Source organism: Opisthocomus hoazin, chromosome 6, assembly GCF_030867145.1.
Source record: "Opisthocomus hoazin isolate bOpiHoa1 chromosome 6, bOpiHoa1.hap1, whole genome shotgun sequence".
In the NCBI taxonomy this organism is placed as follows: domain Eukaryota; kingdom Metazoa; phylum Chordata; class Aves; order Opisthocomiformes; family Opisthocomidae; genus Opisthocomus; species Opisthocomus hoazin.
Window position 1 is genome coordinate 76,494,826 of NC_134419.1, and position 22,862 is coordinate 76,517,687.

At 51.7% G+C, this 22,862-nt stretch overlaps 1 protein-coding gene across 1 annotated transcript in view; it reads left to right on the forward strand.

Annotated features, from left to right (window-relative positions):
- LHPP (phospholysine phosphohistidine inorganic pyrophosphate phosphatase) overlaps window positions 1-21,627 on the forward strand; it is a 94,843-nt gene extending 73,216 nt beyond the window's left edge. The window contains exon 7 of the mRNA XM_075423895.1: window positions 21,075-21,627. Within this exon, the coding sequence (XP_075280010.1) occupies window positions 21,075-21,165 (91 nt within the window). The 3' untranslated portion in view covers window positions 21,166-21,627. The remainder of the gene's footprint in view (window positions 1-21,074) is intronic.
- The last annotated feature ends 1,235 nt before the right edge of the window (window positions 21,628-22,862 follow it).

Consider the following 22,862-nt stretch of genomic DNA (forward strand, 5'->3'; position numbering starts at 1 on the left):
ATAAACCCAAACAGCAATAAAATGAAGCGCAGATTCATACCAGGAAAAATGAGATTTGGAGCTGCATCGACTCAAGATCAACCTTGGAGTCAGTGTGGCTTGGTGGAAACCCTGGAGTTAACACCCTCTGTAAAACTGATATATTTTTGCATAACTGAATTCCAAGAAATAATTAAATGCCTCTTAATTATCAAGACAGGAACTAGTAGGAGAGAAGAGCCAGAGGCATTAGGTCAGGTTCATCTTAATCCATTCATCTGGCCTAGCAAAAATTTGTCTTATGAATAAATAGGGCCTATAAATTAGCCGAGTAAATTATTCCTATTGAAGTAAGTTGTCTCCCTGCTTTATGTATCATTTTAAAGGAAGATAATTGAATATGAGTTTTCTTCATCTACAGAGAAACAGACGTTCGAAATGAGTGACAAAAATGCTGATGCATACGTGGGTCTGTGTGTATCCATGTTTTGGGGATGGTGCTGACATCTGCGTAGGGCATGTTAGACTCAGACTGACTTTTCAATAGCTCTTGGAGCGGGGACGGATACCGCTCTCCAACCTGGGGAAAATTCTCCTCAATTCGAGTTTCTTTGTGGATTAGCAATTACTTTCACATGTTTAAAACTCCATAGAAGCTGCCAAAATCTGTGTTGCCTCCCAGGGAAAAGCTCGTAATTTCTTTGGGCTTAGATTCCAGATACGCGGCTAAACGAAGCTTGGTGATAGCTGAGGTTTGGGTTTAGGCAGACTCCGAGTCCACGCACCAAGTTAGTGCCTGGAATATGCACACAGCTGTGACCATGCTGGGGCCATGTCTATGGAAATGTAAAAATATTAGTCTTAAAAGAGATTAATCTTTTCCAGATTTCCTGCCGTGGTTGGAGGTGATTTCCACATTGTTTTCTTCTCGGCTGTCTCAGTGCTTTGTCTCCTCATGCCTGAGAATCTCTCCTTGCAGAGGTTTTACAGCCTCGTGTATTATGGACACATGAAAAATAGTTGGTTAGGAGATTTCTTGGTTTCAACCAGAAAAGAAATATATAAAGTCACTAGAAAGTGGCTTTTGTGACGAGAGGCTCATATATACTGCAGAAGCAACCAGAAGGGTCTCTGAATGAGACAGATAGAAAGGGACTTACTGTGAGCAGAAGTAAACTGATACTGGGTCTTCCGCTTTGATTTGAAGACTTCAGGTTTTAATACCCGTGAAATACAAGTGCTGCACCTCACTGGCTCTGCCAGCTTGCCAGCTTCTCGCTGCCTTTTTTGCAGCGTGGTGTGCAGCCGGAGTCACAGAAAGTTGTCAGACACATGAGGATGTTTCTGCTTAGGCTGGAAAGCGAGGGAGAATGTTGCATTGCTTCAAAACCCTAAGGAGAAGGTTATAAAATTATCATGCCTGTAAATTCCAGATGTGAGCCATATGATTGCAAAGCCCTTCTCTCTGTCCTTGTTTAAATCAGCTCTCTCCGAAGCCTCCTCAACATCTGTCTAGCCTGGAAGCGCAGCTTTCCCTGTGCTGAATCACAGGCACAGCGTACACCTCGTGCTGGGACCAGAAGGTCTTCTGAAAAAAACATTGTGCAGCTGATGAAGTGTTTGCTTGGAGTTAGGTGCCGTGGTTAATATAAGCATTAAAAGGTGTCTCTGGCCACTGCCCTATGTCGCAATGGCCTCCTGTTTCCTCTCTTCTGAAGACGGATGTTCATCTGGCTGGAGTGGCTTTTGTCCTATTCCCTGGGCACAAAAGAAAAAGGAATACTGGGCTTTTAAAGATGGAAAGTTATGCAGCAGTGCTAAATATATCAGTGTTCCTTGGACCTGACCTCACCAGGGTAACGCTGTTCCAGCAACACTTCCAGCACAAAGGCGAGTCTGCTCGCGAGCGCCGTGGGGTTCGGTTGTGAAACGGGGAGGTGGGTCCACGTGTGAGGGTGGTGGCTTCGGGAGAGCCGGAACGCCGGGCTGCGCCGGGGGTCCTGCCTCTCCGCGGCTGGGTTGAGGCGTTGGGCGCGTGTCCTTGCCCCGAGAACGGTCGGGTTACACGCCTTGAGCTTCGCCGTAGTAGCAGAGGAAGGGAGGGTGCAAAGGTTATGGAAAACAAAACATTAATTTTCTTGACCAGCTGTGTTACAAGCAAAGTGCAGCTAATTTATACCCACGGCATACTGTTCATAAATCAGGCCTGCTCTCCAGCAACGCATTTAATGAGAACTATTAAATGATTTCATGATGTACTCATCGTCACCATCTGAGAAAAACCAGCGCTTCCTCCAAGGAGCAGGACTTTTCAATCGCAGCTTTTTATGCAGGGGGACGGAGGTGCGGGGGAAAACAAAGCCCTGGGCAGCGTCAGACATGTTCTGCAAGCGTCTCTGCGGGCACGTGGTGTCGGGAGGATTGATCGCCCGCTCAGCCCGAGCTCGGAGTTGTGCAGCTGTTAATTAGGGTGATGTGAATAGCCTTTTGGTTTTATGCAAAACCTTTCACGTAGGAAATACCCAATTCCGACCTCGCCTCCATCCACAGCACGGATCCACCTGCAGCCCTCTGGACCCCCGCCAGATCGCTGGGCAGGCTGCGATGGCTGCGCACAGCCCCGAAAGGACCCCAGAAAGATGAGGAGCTACTGGAGAGAGTCCAGCGGAGGGCTACAAGGATGGTGAGGGGACTGGAGCATCTCTCCGACGAGGAGAGGCTGAGGGAGCTGGGCTTGTTCAGCCTGAAGAAGAGAAGGCTGAGAGGGGACCTTATAAATGCTTACAAATATCTGCAGGGTGGGTGTCAGGAGGATGGGGCCAGACTCTTTCCAGTGGTGCCCAGCGACAGGACAAGGGGCAACGGGCACAAACTGAAGCAGAGGAAGTTCCATCTGAACATGAGGAAGAACTTCTTCCCTCTGAGGGTGACGGAGCCCTGGCCCAGGCTGCCCAGGGAGGCTGTGGAGTCTCCTTCTCTGGAGATATTCCAGACCCACCTGGACGCGGTGCTGTGCAGCCTGCTGTGGGTGACCCTGCTTGGGCAGGGGGTTGGACTGGGTGACCCACAGAGGTCCCTGCCAACCCCGACCATTCTGTGATTCTGTGATTCTGTGGGCGTACCCGCACGTTAAAATCATTGGGACAGCTAATTTGTGTAAGAAGGGTTGCTGTGAATTAATGGGGAGGGCATTGCTGCCCAGAGGCTCGTCCCTCTCGAAGTGTTTCATTGCTAATCAGCGGCTGGATTCGGCAGCTCCCGTTCTCTGACACTTTCCGTCTCTGGCAATTAAACCGGGGAGGCTCATGCTTTGGAACAAAGATGTTTGCCTTGCCGGAGTTTGTGAGCAGCTCTAGGAGGCTGTCATTTCTTACTGCATAGCTTTAGTCGGGTAAAAAGTAGTTTCCAGCTAGATTTTCTGAAGAGGGACTGGGAGGAGGATGGCTCAATTAATCCTTTGGGAAAGTGGTTGGGATTCTGGCTGCTCGTTTTGGGCTTCTGTCTAAATAGTATCTCCCAGATTCAGGGTAGTGAAACTCAGCTCCAAATGTCGCCTTGCCTTTCTGCATCTCTCCAATGGGTAATTTTTCTTTCTCCTTCAAGCAACCTGCCCTGTTATCCCAAGTGAAGTTGATATTGTTATTTATATTGTAAAATTCTTATTTACATTATAAAATTATTATTTATATTGTACCATATTGATTTCCCCCTATTATAAAATTATTATTTATATTGTACCATATTGATTTCCCCCTCCACAAAGAAGGCAGTGCCCTTTCTTGGGGAGGAAACTGTTATTAAAACCACGTGTGTGAATGGCGGCATGGTTTAGCATTGGCTTAAGGCTTGTCTTCATCAGCAAGTAATTTTCAGCAGGGTAGGATTTCACCATAGTGTTTACTATGATCTGCTGATAATTACCTGAGAACCCCAGTTTACTCTGCATAAATGTTAATAAAACATTTTTCAGGCCCTCTTTTGTATTACCTGGTTCCTTGGAGCTTCCAGAGCTTCAGTGTTCTCTGAGCGGTGTTTGCTGGGTTAGCTGCAGAAGCACAAGAAGGCTTTGTGTGGAGTCAGCGTGCTGATGTGGAAGAGCCTGCAGTAGGATACAAGCTCCCATTAGCCATAGAGGCCAGTGAGTCAAAATCAGGTTACAGTGACGGAGGCAGAGTTAGCTTTTGAAACTGTAAGTGGTCACAGGCTGGATGGAAAGCTTTGCTGAAGTGCTTAGTCCTAGGCAGAAGATGGAATTCTTGCAGCAAATCCAGCTGGAGCATCACCAACACGTCGTTGTACTTCTCAAGGCTGGACAAGAGACATCCAGAGTTAGGAAATGGTGTTGAAGTCCTTGGAGCCAGGACTCAGGCAGGTGCCATTCAAGAGTTTGCAGGTTGCCTCTAGCAATTATCCCTAGTAAGGTTTTGTAGTTTTATTTTTGCAGAATGGCCCACGCTGTGTGCAGCTAGAGTTGGGACCAGGGGCACAACAGAGGCAGCTGCCCTCCCAAGCCACATGCCTGTGTTTTCTTTTGGGTTTTTTTTTTTGTTTGCTTGTTTGACGTGTGAGGTTTTAAGGGTGGCTCATGCTAACCTGGCTGCCATCCACCCATGTTTTTCTCATGTAAATAACCTCTCCACCTCGCGGGTGTTGTTTCCCGTGGGTCCCATTGGGTGGGAAATAGCAGGCACCTGCCCCAGTGTCCTTGCCCGTGGTGCCTCAGGAGCTTGTCTGATCAGTTAATCTTCATGAATAATCAATTATAGGAAACTACCAACCAAATCATATCATTAATCTAGAAATCCAGGGCTCTGAGTACAGGCGTGTGGCAAATATTCACCCATGGGGCACCCAGGAATGGCAGCCCAGTAATGTCCAGGGGAGAAATGTCAAGCAAATATTGTTTCCACGCTAAAAGCAACGTACTTGTGGAAGCCTGAAGTCCACATCAGCCTGGAGTTGGTTTTAGTGCTGTTAAATTGGGCGAAAAGTAGAAGAAGGGGGTTTGTTAGCAAAAGAATGAAGGCAGATGCAGAGCAGAGGAAAATATTTCTACGCCAGAATACCCAAAGTAACCGAGAGACCTCCTAAGTGTTGGAGAAAACCCAGCTTATCCTCAGGGTGACTTCTATTTTAAGACAGAGATGTTTTTATTTTGTTTTTACCTCAGTCTTGTAGACCTCCATAAAGGAAGGCTGGAAAACGCCTTCCTGAAGCGTAAGCGAAGTGAAGGGTCATGCGGGTGGCAGCTGCCAGACCTGTAGGGTTTAGGCTTTGCACAGCCTGCGGGTTTTCACCTCCTCTTCGGGAGCTGCATCAATATTTTGTTAGGTTTTGTGGCAGAAGGACGCCTAGGTAGCTTTTTTCCAGTGCTGCTTCTTCACACTGAGGTTCATATGCGTCTTTTTCTTCCTTTTTTTTAAAGTGGTATTGAAAAATACAAGAGGATGCAGAAAGGAGACCCAGGTGGGGTTTGAAGGTTGGAGGAAATACCTTGCGTTTGGGAGTGAAATATTTTTGTGTGTGTATTTGAGCAACCTGTGCTAGTGGGAGGTGCCGCTGCCCACGGCAGGGGCTTGGAACGAGATGATCTGTCAGGTCCTTCCCAACCCAAACCGTTCTGTGATTCTGTTTGGATGTGGATGTTGTTCAGCTGCAGACAAGGAGGGTTAGTGGACATGTCCCACTGTTGTATTCGGTCACCACAGGACATATTCAGCCTGTACTGGCTAGTTATTAAATTCAGATATATGCAGTCACAAGAGTGTTGCGTGTGTGGTGAGCTGATCACACAGATGATAACAAACGTGTGTGATATTCTTAAACGTTCGATGCTTGCTCAAGACGTGCCCATTTGTATGGACTTCAGACGACTCCAAGCTGCCTGGCTGTTTCCATCCAGCATGAGTGTGTGAAATGGGGATGAGGTGCCTAAACAGGTCTGGAGGAAGTTTCTCCATTACCTGCAGGTAGTAATTTATTGTGGGAAAGCAACAGACAATTAAACCCCTTACATTGCTGAGCATGAATGTATAGTGCTGTAAGTTAGAACATTTGCTTTAATGTTTTACTTAGTGAAGATGAAGTCTCTCTCTTTATGATCCAGTAAAATCCTTTGTGCACAAGGGCTGGAGTGGTTTGTTTCAAAAATTTCTTTATTGTACTTCCATACCCACATAGCACACACCTCCGAGCCTACATTTCAGGCTACTGCTTCGTTGTAGACTGGGAAAAAACAGCAGAAAGGATTAATTAGCCCTCCACAGATTGCTCTGTGCTGTCTTTAATGCGATTTGAAAGGGATTGGGTTGGGTGGATTGTTTTTAACTTTGTAGACAAATTCTCCACCCGAGGATGCCTTGCGAGAGTTTAGCAGCAAGTGCAGAGAATACAGTCGTCTTGGCTGTTCCACCTCCAGTACAAAGTGATCCCTTGAAGTATTTTAAGTAGTAGAGCTTCTCAAAGGTATCAAGCATGCTGTGTATATAAAGCCAGGTTAGGTTATAGAAGCAGCTGGTCCACAACTAAAACCAATATGATGGGCCTTTCGTTCTCTAAAGGATTACTCTTCACCTGAAGCTGACACAAAGGGAGCAATCGAGTTTCAGCAGAAATGCCCAGATAAAAGCAAATACTACAGACACCAAGAAGGTCAAGCAGTCTTCATGCCGCTGTTCTTGTTTATTTGGGTTTTCTCCTCCTCCATCTTAAAGCTGTAAGTCTTTTTTATTGATCTAATATTTGAGGAATGTACTGAGTTCAGTCTGATCCTAAGAAATACAAAGTACCGTCCCTGAGCAGGTAGTACAGCGGTGGAAACTGAGCTGCTGCAACAGCCTTACTGGGGCTTCCAGGCCAGCATTAGAAGACTGAAGCAAAGAAGGCATTCAGTAGCTCTGCCTTCTCCGCATCCTCCGTCACCAGGACACCCGCCTCATTCAGCAGCGGCCCCACATTGTCCCTAGCCTTCCTTTTGCTGCTGATGTAGTTGAAGAAGCCCCTCTTGTTGTTTTTGACATCCAGCTTCAATTCCAGGTGGGCTTTGGCCTTCCTCGTCGCATCCCTGCACGCTCTGACCACATTCCTGTACTCTTCCCAAGTGGCCTGCCCCTCTTTCCACATTCCATGGACCTTTCTCTTCCACCTGAGCTCCGCTAGAAGCTCCTTGTTCAACCATGCAGGTCTCCTGCCTCCTTTGCTAGATTTCTTTCTCAGGGGGATGCACCGCTCCTGAGCATGGAGGAAGTGATGTTTAAACAACGACCAGCACTCTTGGACCCCCCTGCCTTTGAGGGCCCTGGCCCACGGGATTCCTCCCAGTAGCTCCTTGAAGAGGCCAAAGTTATCTCTCCTGAGGTCCCAGGTTTTGATCCTACTTATCGCTCTGCTTCCTCCACGCAGGATCCTGAACTCCACCATTTCATGGTCGCTGCAGCGGAGTCTACCTCCAGCCTTCACATCCTCCACCAGTCCCTCCTTGTTTGTTAATACAAGGTCCAGCAGCGCGGTCCCTTCCAACCCCTACCGTTCTGTGATTCTGTGATTCTGTGATTAGAAATGCACTTCTGTGCTCTCCCATGACTTGCAGACTCAGTTTTCCTTTGGCTGGAAAGCTGGGCAGAGAGGAACCTGATGAGGTTCAACAAAGGCAAATGCAGGGTCATGCACCTGGGAGGAACAACCCCAGGCACCAGTACAGGCTTGGGGTAGACCTGCTGGAGAGCAGCTCTGCAGAGAGGGACCTGGGTGTGCTGGTGGACGACAGGTTAACCATGAGCCAGCAGTGTGCCCTGGCTGCCAAGAAAGCCAATGGGATCCTGGGGTGCATCAAGAAGAGTGTGGCCAGCAGGTCGAGGGAGGTTCTCCTTCCCCTCTACACTGCCCTGGTGAGGCCTCATCTGGAGTACTGTGTCCAGTTCTGGGCTCCCCAGTTCAAGAAAGATGAAGAGCTACTGGAGAGAGTCCAGCGGAGGGCTACGAGGATGATGAGGGGACTGGAACATCTCCCCTACGAGGAGAGGCTGAGGGAGCTGGGCTTGTTCAGCCTGAAGAAGAGAAGGCTGAGAGGGGACCTTAGAAATGCCTATAAATATCTGCAGGGTGGGTGTCAGGAGGATGGGGCCAGGCTCTTTCCAGTGGTGCCCAGCGACAGGACAAGGGGCAATGGGCACAAACTGAAGCAGAGGAAGCTCCAGCTGAACAGGAGGAAGAACTTCTTCCCTCTGAGGGTGACGGAGCCCTGGCCCAGGCTGCCCAGGGAGGTTGTGGAGTCTCCTTCTCTGGAGATATTCCAGACCCGCCTGGACAAGGTCCTGTGCAGCCTGCTCTGGGTGACCCTGCTTGGGCAGGGGGTTGGGCTGGGTGACCCACAGTGGTCCCTTCCAACCCCTAGTATTCTGTGATTCTGTGATTCTGTGAAGTGAAGGCTGCATTGCTGTAGGCATCATGCAGATAGGAAAGGATACTCCCTTGCCCAAAAGCTCATTGCCTTTCATGCCAGCAGTGCTGTATGCATACATCTATAGGTGTGCAGATATAAATATATATAAAAGATGTCCTAGGCAAGTGAAGTCTCATCTCCTTGGCACTGTGGTCGTGGAAGTGAAGGTAGGCAGACATTCACAGCGTGTGAACTTCCAAAGAGAAGATTATGAAGATCTCATTTACAGAGTGGCTTAAGCAAGTGAGCCGTAATTTGGAGAAACTGTAGCAAAGTTTCTGCTTTAGAAGGGGCAGAAGTTTCTGAGGAGCACCCCAGAGTTATTTGGGTGGGCTCTGCGTGCTTGGATGACTCTGAGCCCTTTTGGAAGGCAAAAGTTATGCAGTGACTTAAAGCTTAGGCTGAACTCTTGGCGGTGACTTCAAATACGCGTTCCCTTTAGTTACACCAGTTAAGAGCATGAGCGTGTTTCGAAGCAGGTGGGTTCCTGGCATCCTGGAGCGTAGTGAGGTTGGATGTGATGTTCCTGCCTGGTCTGCGAGGAGGAGAAGTCAGGCAGAGGCCCCGTGGAGAGGTCCTGCTGCGCTGGGCTCGCCGCGTGACCGTTTTGTTGCCTTTTCCACGCTGAGCAGCTCCGCAGCCGAAGATGTCGAGCGTGCCTTCATTTTCCAGTGCAGGTGCTTTTTTGGCTTCTCGCGTGAGAAGGGCCTTGGAGCAGCGAGGGGCTGGTTCCTGACACCCGTGAAGTGGCTGTTCCTGCCCCGTGGGAGGAGGGCTGGCTGCACGCCTGTCTGCCTGCTGGGGTTTTCCAGCAGTGGCACAGGTAGCTCATAGTTTCATTCTCATTTAGAATTAAGACTGATTTAGCAAGCACCATCTGAAGACAAATATTATTTTCCTTAGGGTAGCTCAGATTCTTTTTTGGTGAGAAACAGTCTTTTAGTGCTCTATCTTTGAGTGTCTTGTTTAGAGGGTTACATTATCAGTGCAAATTTGGCCTAATGCTGTTGAAATTCAACTTCTCCAAACAGCATTTGAAAGCTTAATTTAAAGTCTTCTTTCTCTTATAATCTGCTGAGCTCCTTTCTTGCTGGTATCTGGATCTACCAGATTTCTGCGACTTAGATCTCCATGCGATGCTTTGCAAATGCAGAAGCCAACATTCATTTTACACATTTTGTACGGATTTTGTGAGCAATGGATTAAAGGAAAGCAAAGAAATATTCTTTTAGGTTAAGGTCTTTAAAAGCACCTAACTGAGTAAGATGCCTGAGCACCACTGAGCTTCAAATTCAGCCCTCGAAATTGAGCTTTCCCACTCTCGTGTGATGTAAATCCTATTAATAACTGATGCATCAGCTGCGTTTAAGATGCACATCTGTTTGCGTATATGCACAAAGGAAATACTTACGTCCAAATTCTTGCTCAGGGGTGTTTGGAATTATTTTCTACTGAATTGAGTAAGGTCATTTGGCAAAGCCACGCAGGTCATCAATAATTAATCCAAGCAGGCCAAGCGGAGTCTCACGGTGCTTGCAAACACCCTGTTAGGCTGGATAGTTTGGCAAAGCGGGGGCAGTTCTCAGATTTTCTCAGCAAACAGCTAATGTGCATTTAACTTTTGAGGGGAAGAGGGAGACTTGCTTTTATTGAAACCAGCCGCGCTGGACTTGCATCCATACGCAGGGTGCCGAGCTTCTGAGCCCCCAGGGCCCCCCACCCAACCTGGGGGCTGTTGTGCTTGCACAGACACGCTTGGCATATACAGTTTGTTTCTACCGTGTGCTCGCAGGCTGCAGTAATGCAAGAAGCAGGATTAATCTCAATTTAACTTTAGATAAACTTTATCTAATAGATCAGATTCTTTACACCTAACCCTGGCTGTCAAAGAACTGGTTCTGGGGTATGAGCTTGTCATCTGTTTTAGAAAGAGTCAGGAAGAAAAACACATCATCTCTTGGTCGCAGCCAAAGGGTAGTGGTCAACGGCTCAATGTCTGGATTGAGACCAGTGATGAGTGGAGTCCCTCAGGGGTCTGTACTGGGACCGCTGCTGTTCAATATATTCATCAGTGACATGGACAGCGACATCGAGTGTACCCTCAGCAAGTTTGCAGATGACACCAAGCTGAGTGGTACAGTTGAGACACCAGAAGGACGGGATGCCATCCAGAGGGACCTGGACAAGCTGGAGAGGTGGGCCTGTGTGAACCTCATGAGGTTCAACAAGGCCAAGTGCAAGGTCCTACACCTGGGTCGGGGTAATCCCCGGTACCAATACAGGCTGGGGGATGAAAGGATCGAGAGCAGCTCTGCTGAGAGGGACTTGGGGGCACTGATAGACGAAAGGCTGGACATGAGCCGGCAATGTGCACTGGCAGACCAGAGGGCCAACCGTGTCCTGGGCTGCATCAGGAGAAGCGTGGCCAGCAGGGCGAGAGAGGTGATTCTGCCCCTCTACTCTGCTCTGGTGAGACCTCACCTGGAGTACTGCGTTCATCTCTGGAGCCCTCAGCACAAGAAGGACATGGAACTGTTGGAGCGGGTCCAAAGGAGGGCTACAAAAATGACCCGAGGGCTGGAGCACCTCTCCTATGAGGACAGGCTGGGAGAGTTGGGGCTGTTCAGCCTGGAGAAGAGAAGGCTGCGGGGAGACTTGATTGCAGCCTTTCAGTACTTAAAGGGAGCCGATAGGAAAGATGGGGACAATCTCTTTAGTAGAGACAGCAGTGACAGGACGAGGGGTAATGGTTTTAAACTAAAACAGGGTAGGTTTAGGCTGGATATAAGGAAGAAATTCTTTACAATGAGGGTGGTGAAACACTGGAACGGGTTGCCCAGAGAGGCAGTGGAGGCCCCATCCCTGGAAACATTCAAGACCAGGTTGGACAGGGCTCTGAGGACCCTGGTCTAGTTAGCGGTGTCCCTGCTCACTGTGGGGGGGTTGGACTAGATGACCTCTAGGGGTCCCTTCCAACCCAAAACTTTCTATGATTCTATGATTCTTCCAGGGGGTGTTTCCTATCCAGACTAGTTATCTAAGAAGATGGGATGAGCATGGGGTAAATACTCTTTCTTTTCCCCTCGGAGGGACCTGTCTGTCCTGAGGAGGAGGCTCCTGCAGAGGTTCAGGTGACCAGCCTGGGCACAGCATCTGGCTTTCGGACAGACAGCGCTGGGTGAAACAGGTCTGGGCCCGCGTGATGGGGGAAACGCAGGTGACCGAGGGGTGAACGTGCACCTCTGGGGAGGGAGAAGCATTTTGTGTTCTCAGAAATTTCTCTCTTTCCTCTAGCTGTATCGGTTGGCCTAACAGAGTATGCTCCACAAACATCACCAATACACGCCCTGACTGCCTGAGAGAAGTTAAAGTGGTTTGCAGGAGGCTGAGGATGGCAGTCACGAGTGCAGTAACCCCCGTCCACCTGAGTCTTCCCTGATAGATCATCACCCCAGGCATGGAGCAAGACTGAGTTTTGAGCCCCCGTGGCTTAACCTTTGGATTCAGGGTTGGATGGGACCGCAGCAGGTCCCAGCTCAGAGCCCACGCGATGCCTCCAGCGTGGGCAGAGGAGGAAGGACCAGAGCCCTGTGCGGCAGAAGGGGCCGGCTGAGCGTCCCACCATCCTGATGGCCACCAGGTTCCAGCTCTCCCTGCAACGCTGGATGTCCTCAGGCCATGTGAGTTGAGGCACAAGCAGGCTGGGAACCAGTCCACAGCCAGAACAGGCGTGTGTGCTGCTCCCTGTCCTCCGCTGTAACACTGGCACGCATGCTTTTAATGCCTGGCCCCTGCTGAACTGCTTTTGCTTTATGAGACGAGAGAGCTCCGCAGTTTTGACAAGGAAAATTGCTGCCCAGGCGCCTGAACACCAGCGCTCGGCTTGTTTAAATATTTGTTCAAACCAGCTTGACTTTCCAGTGCATTTTTGCGTGAGGGGTTTTGGAGGTGATGGAAAGAAGTCAGTTCTAATAAAATCTCACGCTCTGGTGTAATCACATGAGAGCATTTAGCCACCAGTACCCTCTGTCCCGACGGCAGCGCTTCGCATCACGTCTCCCCATCGCCGTCCTGCATTTCTTCATGCCTGTTTCTTACTTAAAATCGATCTGTATATGCCCTGTCCACAGCCTGTACGAAGGCTTTCAGGGCTTTTAATCTCCAAAGCTCTTAATCTGGTGTGTTCACATGTACTGTATTTCCTGAGAGAGAAAATAAATAGGGATGGGTGGAGGAAAGCAGCCGCCTGCGTCATCGGCTTCCTCAGCGTTGTGTGTTCGACGGCTGGCTGGTGCGGTGTATCCTGCAGAAAAGGCAGGAATTGGGAATGTTGAAGGGACAACTTACAGCCGGCGTGAGCAGAGGTCGTGCCTATGAAGAGAAGTGTTGGGAATATTTGTGTTGACCCTCTCCCAAGCTTTACTTGTAATACCCATGGTAATATCCATCCTCCAGCTTGGGATCTGTCCTGGTCACCGCTGTTCCTTTTACTGCTTTATTTTGACAAAAGCCCCACTTGCTCTGAACTGCTTCTTCCCTGCAGTTACGATCCCCATTTCTGACCTCCTCCTTGCTCCCCAGTGGGATGTCCTGCATCGGATCTTGGCGCTGTGAGGTTTTTTTAAAAGACCAGGCAGGGCAAACCGCAGCAGGGACACCGAGCGCTCCCCCGTGAGCCTGTTTGAGCCCTGCCAGCACCCTCAGCACCCTCTGCTAAGCAGTTATTGCTGGAATGGTGTATCTGAGCTCATTAGTGAGAGCATCACCGTGCAGCCAACTGATTAGAAGCAAACAAATTACCACAAGACTCCAGATGACATTTTCAGCACATGTACGTTGGAGAAGTACAAGGGTTCACCCCAGGAAGTGCCTTGAAATGCAGAAAACCAAAGACGTAGGGAAAATTTGCTAGCGTTTGCCAAGGTTGTTTGGGGATTTTTAAGTGATTTATGCAGGAAGAGAACTCCCTGTCCCCTCAGTCTCAGTATTTTCCTGTATGTTGAGGTAGGTTGCCTGGAGAAGCCGGTTTATTCTGCTCAGTTAAAACTGTAGCAGTTTAACATCAGCGGGAGCGATTAAGAGGCAAGCCCACAGGCTTCCTTGAGGTGTTAGCAAACAATCTGGCTGTTAATTTTTACCTGTTTGCGGATGCTTGAATTTAAATGAGTCGCAATTAAACACAATTAGCTGTGTGTGCAGCTCTGGGAGGCAGGAGAAGAGCAGTGGAGGACGCCGGCTTGCTGTGACGCGGGTTTGCTTTCCTGGAGCTCTCTCAGGCGTGTTGGCCGGGAAGAGATGGCACGGCAAGGACATCTCTAGAGGCTGCCGACCTCTGCTGCGAGGTAGAAGGCATCCTCGGCTGCATGGCTTGTGGTTAGAAGTTTCTCGTGATGGTGCCCACCTCTCCGAGCAAAAACATCTTCCCAAATGATGGCAGCAAAGCAAAGGAAGGTGCTGACTGCTTCATGAGGACAAACCTTCTGCCCTGGGTCACGCACAGCAGTTCTCCAAAATCTAGTGTTTTAACCACAAAAGCCTCTCTGTTCCGGGGGAGATTTGGGCGTGAGATGAGATACGGGGTCCAGGTGCGGGGTTCCCTGAAGTTGTGGGGCCTGCTCCAACACTGGGCGCATTTAGTGGCTTCAGTGCAGGTTTGTCACAGAATCACAGCATGGCAGGGTTGGAAGGGACCTCTGTGGGTCACCCAGTCCAACCCCCTGCCCAAGCAGGGTCACCCAGAGCAGGCTGCACAGCACCGTGGCCAGGCGGGTCTGGAATATCTCCAGAGAATGAGACTCCACAGCCTCCCTGAGCAGCCTGGGCCAGGGCTCCGTCACCCTCAGAGGGAAGAAGTTCTTCCTCACGTTCAGCTGGAGCTTCCTCTGCTTCAGTTTGTGCCCATTGCCCCTTGTCCTGTCGCTGGGCACCACTGAAAAGAGTCTGGCCCCATCCTCCTGACCCCCACCCTGCAGATATTTGTAGGCATTTATAAGGTCCCATAAGCATTTATAAGGTCCCATCTTACGATGTCTTGCATCGTAAGGTCAGGAAACGTGCTCTACAGCCATTCATCAACTGCCCGTCAGTGTGCTGTCTGTCACTGATTTATTTGGTTTTTCGGTGCCAAACTGATTAAATTGCACCTTTCACAAAAAGGAGAGTTTCACTTGTGGCACCGAGTGAAATTACTGCATCTGTCCAAAGAAACCAGCGAAGGTTACAGGGGCTGTTTGCATTCCTCGTAAAGAAAATCTTGTTAAACTCCCTCTCACATATTTTACAGCCGTGGTAAGAGCCCCTGAAGAATACGCTGTCAGGAGAGATGGTCTCAAGCTTTTTTATCTAATTTTATGCGGCAGGAGCGTATGCTGTTGAACTGGGGACTTGGTGGGAAGCCTGTGTTGTGGCCCGGCGAGATCCCTTGCACGACGAGAGGGAGAGCCCGTGGGCTGGGGTTTGCTGTCTGGCAGAAAGCCGTGCTGCTGGAAGGGTCAGCGACCGTGGGACCCGCAGCGTTACAGATCAGGTCTGCCAAATGACTGCAGCTCTCTGTGCTGGAATGTGAGGTCGTTTGTCTTTTTCCAGTTAGCTCTGGTGCCTTGCTTTCGCCCTGCGTGGTGTTTTTCCCACCCACCCCTATTTTTAAAGAACTGTGTAAAAGCTAATTTTAACCTGTGATGCTAATCATGTGTTGATCAATCCCCATCTGCTGTTGTTCTCTGAAGTCAAGTTTTGGCAGGTCCTGGATTGAGCTGGATTCTGGGGCTGTTTCCATCCCTGTGGCCGTGACCAGCCGCGTCGGCTACCTCCACTTAGACTTTCATCTGCTAAGTGTTTTGTCCGTGCAGTAATCCAGCTGTTCCCTTTTTGTTCTCCGTATGTTTTGTTGGAAAAGAGCGCAAGCTGGGCTCTCAGAAAGCCATCCCAGGCGGTACGCGGCGTTTCCTAGGATGGCACGAGGTGCGGGTTCGGTGCTCAGGCACCCCGTCCCCGCTGCCGGTGGGCGTTCGGCTCCCAGCTCGGCAGGACCCCTCCACCCCCAGCCGCGTGTTTGCCCGCGCAGACGAGCCGCAGCTCCAGTTCTCTCAGCAGAAATGGGCCCTGGGAGAGTGCTGTTTGGAGCCATCCACCAGCAGTGCCCCATGCACAGGTTGAACCCAGAATCCCAACCGAAAGAAAAGGGTTCACTCAAAGTCTGTGTTTTCAGAGGCATCCTTTTACGCTGTCCCTAGCAGTGCTCTCTTCTGCACGTAGTAGTTCCTGGGCAGGACTGTGCGGACCAGCATGGGTCCCTCCATCCGTCACAGATACGGAGCTGCATCTGGGTGAACCGCTGAGAAAGTTACAGAGCAGGATGGGGCAACCAGAGACCCTTCCTGATCACGGAGTCTAGGTAGGGAATTTAGCTTGTCAGACGAGATCTGTCCAAGTGGAAACCTGACCCAGACAGTAGGAGAACGTTCTTACTCTTGCAGAAGCTGATTTTTCACTGCCCCTTACGATCTAGGATTTGGTTTTGTGCTTCGCCAGGAGGAAGCCATTGCTTTCTGCTATCAGTAGCCCTGATACCGTGCTGGAGCTTCTCGTACCAAGTGACCGAGTGAAGAGTTAAAATTGTGGAGCCAGTTTTCTGCAGCACCCTGCTGCTTCCTTGATGTCTCAGAGTGAAGCATTGATCTGAACTAACCAGTTAGTATGGGCGGAGGATCTGGCTCCGAGCACATGGGGCTATACATAGCTGCTCAGCTTCTGCGGCGCCGACAGTGATAAATGGTCCCTGGGAGAGGAGGACGTTTAGTCATCTCCTGAGGACGATTTGATGGACGTGAGTAACCACCAGCCCTCAAGACCTCTGTCCGTGTTGCATCGTGCTAAAGATACTTCATACCTTGAATGTGTTGTAATGCACCGAGCATTTTGGGTGGCCTTTTCTTCTGAAGAACGTATTGTCCTAACGTGCACAGAGCGGGGGGCGCAGCTCGTGTGTCCCCGCGCCCTTGCAACGCAGTGGGGACCGACAAGGACCACCCTGGATTTCCGAGGACGCTAAGCCACTTCTTGCCCGTACCAGCAAGGTGGCCGTGAAGAGGCGATGCAGAAGCGAGGTGCCACATTTCACAGCTGTCGTGGTCGACTTGGGCTGGAAAATGTTCCTTGTGTGCGCGTCCGGGCTGTGGTGCTCAGCCGCTCCAGGGAGTCCTGCTTTACTGGAGAGAGCGTTTCCCAAGGCTGTCGCTGATTTTTTACAAGCGAGTTTGGGCACTGGCCAAGACTGCTGACAGCTCAATATTCAGCTACAGAATACAATTTTCTGTCATTTTGATTTATGTTCTCCTCTGCAACCAGAGTCCCGTATAAAAAAAATAAACCAAACACGGAAGGAGTTTGTCTCAAAGTTAGCTCAGTGCAAGGTTATTCTTCAACTGACCTAGCAAATTAAAGATATTTTTAGATTTTTTTTTTTAATTTTATTTCTAGAATATGAAAAAGGAAAGTACTGAAAAGTAACCTCCACTGTCAGTTTTGGGACCTGCTGTTGTGCTCTCTGCCACGGCGCAATGCAACAGGGCCGTGGTCACTGGAAGCGACGCCAAGCTGAAGCGGTGAGAGCAAGATCTGCTCTCGGCTGGAGTTTCCACCCGCGCCCGGTGGCCCTGTCCAGGGAGGCTGTGACGCACCGAAGCAACACCCAGGGCATCAGGGCCGAGCTCCAGTATCTTAAAACCCTCAGTAGCTGGGGGTTTCTCCTGGGAAAGGGCCCGAATGCCCCGGGGCAGAGGCTGGCGCAGAGCCACGGTCTCCGCTCCCGTCGGTCAGCAGAGGAAGGGCTCATCCTCCAGCATCCCGGGTTTGCCCGGAGGTTCTGTGGCAGAGCTCTGGCTTCTGGCACCCAGACTTGGGCTCCTGAATTGTTTCGCTACATTTGGAGATTATTGCTTGCAGTTCCCTTTCGACAGAGGCTTAAAAGATCAATACTGAGCTGGGGGGGGGGGGCGAAGCATCGCTTGGCTGTTGGTGTGCAGTTGTGTGAGCTACAGAGCGTTCTGCGAGACAGAGGAAGAGGCCACATGAAGCAGCTCTTGGGATGGCACTGGCAGGAATAAAAGCTCCCAGCACAGCCCTGGGAAAAGGCAAGAGAGCAGGGAAGTGTGTTCCAGTTCTCTGCTTTCCTGCAGAGTTCAGACAATTTTATTTATTGCATTTCCCCCCGCTTAGCAGCGATGAGCATGTAGGTAATCTGAGACACATGACATGTCCCAAAAGCATGACTCCAGAGCGTGCCGTGGGCTGGAACGAAGCGTGCTTCCCAGCCCAGGGGCAGGGATGGCCGGTGTGGGGACAGCGCGGTGTCACCGGGCTGGTCCCCACCACGGGAGGGAAGCGGGGTCCTGGCTGGAGCTGGGCAGTGGAAGCACCTACTGAACCCCGTCTGCTTTCATGGGAGACATCTGTGCCTGAGGGCTGCCCAGCTCCGCTCGTTTTCTTCTGGATGACCCTGGTCAAGTATTCCTGAACCTGTTGAAACCCTGGGGCTGTGAGCGAGGCCGTCTGTCTGCAGCCCGGGTAGCAGAAGGGTATTTTAGGGGTCCCAGCTGTAACCCCATAGGGTGCCAGACCACAAAGCAGAGGAGAATCAGTCAGGCTGGGATGAGCAGCAGGGGTGGAGCAGCTCAAATGCAGCCCAGGTCCAGCGCGGCCGTCGCGGGGGCGGTCGGGCAGCACGCGAGGGTGGGCTCGTGGCTCCCCTGGAGCGGAGGGGGGTTTAGCGCTCACCCCGCTGGAGCCCGGCGTTGGTGCCTGTGTGGTGTCATCACACCATATTTCATAATTTGCTTTACTGCAGTATGTATAGATACACACATATATGCACCTATATACCCCCACGCCTTCTGCAGCGCACGTTTCATGTATACAGGGCATTTCTGTGAGGACTGGCATGGAGCAGCGGAGTTACAGGTGAATTTCTGTATAGTCAGCGCAGATATCCAGCACAAAATCCTTTTAATAATCAAAGACTGCTGGGTAATTGAAAATTTCTTGTAGAGGCATTCGTTCCAGGCGGTTCTGAATTTTTTTTCGCAATGTGTAAGCTAGGAAAGAAACATTTTTCAGGGCGTAGAGTGGAAAGAAGTTTTCTTCATTACTTTTTTTAGATCGCCACTCAAATTGAGGATTATTGCCAAGAAATTCATATTTTACCACCCCACCCCCCCCCAAAGGTATTTCTGTACTCATAAAAACCACTTGGTTAAATCAGGGGGTGAGGAATAGGGCTACAAGGATGATGAGGGGACTGGAACATCTCCCCTACGAGGAGAGGCTGAGGGAGCTGGGCTTGTTCAGCCTGGAGAAGAGAAGGCTGAGAGGGGACCTTAGAAATGCTCATAAATATCTGCAGGGTGGGTGTCAGGAGGACGAGGCCAGACTCTTTTCAGTGGTGCCCAGCGACAGGACAAGGGGCGACGGGCACAAACTGAAGCAGAGGCAGTTCCAGCTGAACATGAGGAAGAACTTCTTCCCTCTGAGGGTGACGGAGCCCTGGCCCAGGCTGCCCAGGGAGGCTGTGGAGTCTCCTTCTCTGGAGATATTGCAGACCCTCCTGGACAAGGTCCTGTGCAGCCTGCTGTGGGTGACCCTGCTTGGGCAGGGGGTTGGACTGGGTGACCCCAGAGATCCCTTCCAACCCCTACTATTCTGTGATTGTGTGATAATCACCACCCGAGGGGTGGATACACACGGGATTTGTACTTGCTGAATATTTGAAGGTTTTTCTCCGCTGCATATTATAACTTGCTTTACCTTCAGCAATCTTTGTTCTTCCTCAGTTGAGAATTACTGTTCTTACTGCACCCTTTAACAAGACAGAACTTGGATAATTAAATAAAGACCTGTGGAATAACCTTCCACCTTTCAAATAAGCTGCTTTTGTGACAGGCAGCACCAACATAGCACCCGCTTCACGGAGCCGCCGTCCTTGGGCCAGACGTGGCTTTGCAGGTGACACAAGGAAAGCTGAACATCAGCGTCTTTTATTTCTCCTGGTTGCACGCTGCAGCTTTGCAGTGAGTAGAACCTCAGGCAGCGTGGGTTCCTGAAGGAGGCCGTGCCTTTGCACCGAGCTCCTGCACTCGGACGTGAAGAGCGCGGCTGAAAAAGGAACAGAAGGGAAATCGCCCTGGGGAGCTTCAGTGCTCAGAATCCCAGCATGGCAGGGGTTGGCAGGGACCTCTGTGGGTCACCCAGCCCAACCCCCTGCCCAAGCAGGGTCACCCAGAGCAGGCTGCACAGCACCACGTCCAGGCGGGTCTGGAATATCTCCAGAGAAGGAGACTCCACAGCCTCCCTGGGCAGCCTGGGCCAGGGCTCCGTCACCCTCAGAGGGAAGAAGTTCTTCCTCCTGTTCAGCTGGAACTTCCTCTGCTTCAGTTTGTGCCCGTTGCCCCTTGTCCTGTCGCTGGGCACCACTGGAAAGAGTCTGGCCCCATCCTCCTGACACCCACCCTGCAGATATTTAGAGGCATTTCTAAGGTCCCCTCGCAGCCTTCTCTTCTCCAGGCTGAACAAGCCCAGCTCCCTCAGCCTCTCCTCGTAGGAGAGATGCTGGAGCTGAAGAAATAATTTGGTGCTTGTACAGACAAGTGCTCCCCAAATTCTGCACAGCATTAATAATAATAATAATAATAATAATGATAATAATCTCTTTGTCTGCCATGCATCCGTTGGGAAATGCATCTTCCCCGCTGAGAAAATGTCCCGTGCTAAATGAAGGTTTGCCCTTTACAGGGAGCGAGAGGGATGGGAGGTGGGCATTGGGGCTCTCCTCTCATTCCCGAAGGAGAGCCAGTAAGCGTATAAAATACATATGTTTCCTCTTCGGCAGCTGTTGGGTTTCTCGGCCCAAGAGCCATAACAGGAGCATAAGGCTTGGAAAATTTCTGCCTCCCACATCTGCCCCCTTCCCCAGCAGCAATGCTGCTGAATCAGTAAAATCGGGTTGTGCATCTGTGCCTCGTTAGGCCGGGGTCTCTAATTAAATCACTGGCTTCAAGGCGCTCTGCGTTGGGGTGGTGACTCGCGGCGGAGGGCGAGTCCGACCCTTTCCGTGGCAGCGTCTGAAAGCACCACTGCGAGGTCTGCGAGAGGACGGCGGTCCCGCAAAATCCAGCCCGGAGAGGCCAGCTGTCTGCAGGGCTGCCGTGCCTCCAGGGCAGAAGAGAACTCTGCTTTCCCTCACCTGTTTCTAGAGGAAAAACCATGGGAGAAAAATGATCTGCACATTTCGTCGGATCTTGGGCTTGCTGTGAAGCGCCTTCCCCGCGCTCCCCGTCTGACGCTGCTGTTGCCTGATTGAAAAAGTGCCATACAAATGCAGTGCATTAATTGGGATTAGTCAGTTAACGATGTAGCTTGTCTTCCACACAAGGCTTTTTGCCCAGCTTGGTTGCACAAGGGCATGGGATCTACCGTAGCTTGCAGGAAAGACCTGGGTATGGGGAAGGCAGGGAGAGAAAGGGGAAAAAACCCAGCGAAGGGAGGGGTGTGCGACCCCGGCTCGCCCGAGGGTGCTCCTCCTGGGAGCAGCGGGACAGCAGGGAGGTGGGACCCGGCTGGGAATCCGTCCTCGCTCAGCCATGCCCCTCTGTCTCCTCTGCAGGCCTTGCGATGAGAACCACCCCCACGTGAAGCCTGACGCCTACGTGAACAACCTCGCCGAAGCGGTCGACGTGATCCTCCGGCAGCTGTAAAACCCACGGCCCCGCGGGCGGTTGGGAAGGGGCGAGGAGGAGGCCTCGCACGCAGCCCCTCCGCGAGGCCACCTCGTCCTCTCCCACCTCCACCGGACATCAGCAGACCCAGAGCCGGCCTTGCCCGGGGCGGTGATCGCCTGCCTGCCCCAATGTTTCACGTCATGGTACTAAAATCACCAATATGGAAGAGGGTGGGTTTAGATTAGCTATAAGGAAGACATTTTTCACGCTGAGGGTGGTGAAACCCTGGCACAGGTTGCCCAGAGAGGTGGTCGATGCCCCATCCCTGGGAACATTCAAGGTCAGGCTGGATGGAGCTCTGAGCAACCTGATCCAGCTGAAGATGTCCCTGCTCATGGCGCAGGGGTTGGAATGAGATGACCCTTAAGGTCCCTTCCAACCCAAACCATCCTATGATTCTGCAATTCTATAATTCTATAAAATGATCTGCTGATGTCATCAGGGGAGCGCTGAACTTGGTGTCCTCTGGCACATCTGGAACACCTTCCCCTCGGTGCCGTGCCCCTGCCAGCACGGGCGAGACCACCCCTCCCCGAAGCGCCAGGAGAGCCCTTGGTCTGCCCGAGGGTGGTGAGGGGCTCTGCCTCCTCCCGTCGGTGCTGGGGGGGCTGCACCCCCTCTCTTTGCTCGCCCCTGGGTGGGAAATGGGGGGTCCCAGCACCCCTTCTCAGACAGGCTTTGCTGTTCAGCTCGCCCACCCTGTGCCTTTCGGGGTGCCTGAGATGGGGTGGAGGATGTCCTTGAGGGGTGATGGAGGCCACCAAGCCTCCCCGCTCTGCGTGTGTGCCCGTGGGTATGGATGGCACGAACAGCCTGGGGAGGGGGACAGCCCCCGTGCCCCGGGAACTGCCTTTCTGCCACGAAGAGCCCCGGTCCGGCAGCACCCCGGGTTAGGGCTGGGGAACCCGGTCACGCTGCGACGCATCGCGGAATAACCACGCCGTCCTGGCGGGAATAAACCCTGTCCCACAGGTCAGCCGGGTCAGCGCTGGCAGGGATGCTTCCCGGGTCTGAAACGCTTCTCCCTGGCTGGGATAAACTGGCCAGGGCCGTGGGGCCGATGGGTTTTTCCTTCCCTCCATGGGGGTCTTGCAGGCAGACGTGGCTGGGGGGGGAAAAGCGGGTTTCCTGCCTCTTCCCATGAAGATCTTGGCCGTGGAGCCGGGGGTCCCCGTGCCTGGGCACTGTCCCAGGGAGGGACAGGGGCTCAACCCGGGCGGAAGAATTAAAGACCGGGCATCGCTCCATCACGTCCTCGGCCCCAGCGAAGCAGCGGGTGCCCAGCGTCACCGGTGCTCGCCGGCGTTTGCCAGGGTCACCCTTTGGTAGGCAGAAGTCCCCTGTGACCCGGCGTGCCAGCGGCTCTGCACCCCCGTGGGCTTTAGGCAAGGCTTTGTGCGGTGGACGCGGCGGAACAAGGCCATGCGGGCTTTAACCTGGTGCAGGCTTCCCGCGGGACCATGGAACGGGATGCGGCTTCGTGTGGGTCGGGGTACGTATCCAGCTACCGCCTTCTGCGTCTGCAAGTGGAAGGTAAAGGGTAATTCCAGCTCCGTTCCCAGCAGTCCCGACGGCTGAAGACGACCCCGGTGGCTGCGGGACCCCGAAGGGACGCTCCGTGTCTTCTGGAGCAGCGTGTTGGGACCGCTGGCTTTGCCGAGCTACCAGCTGGC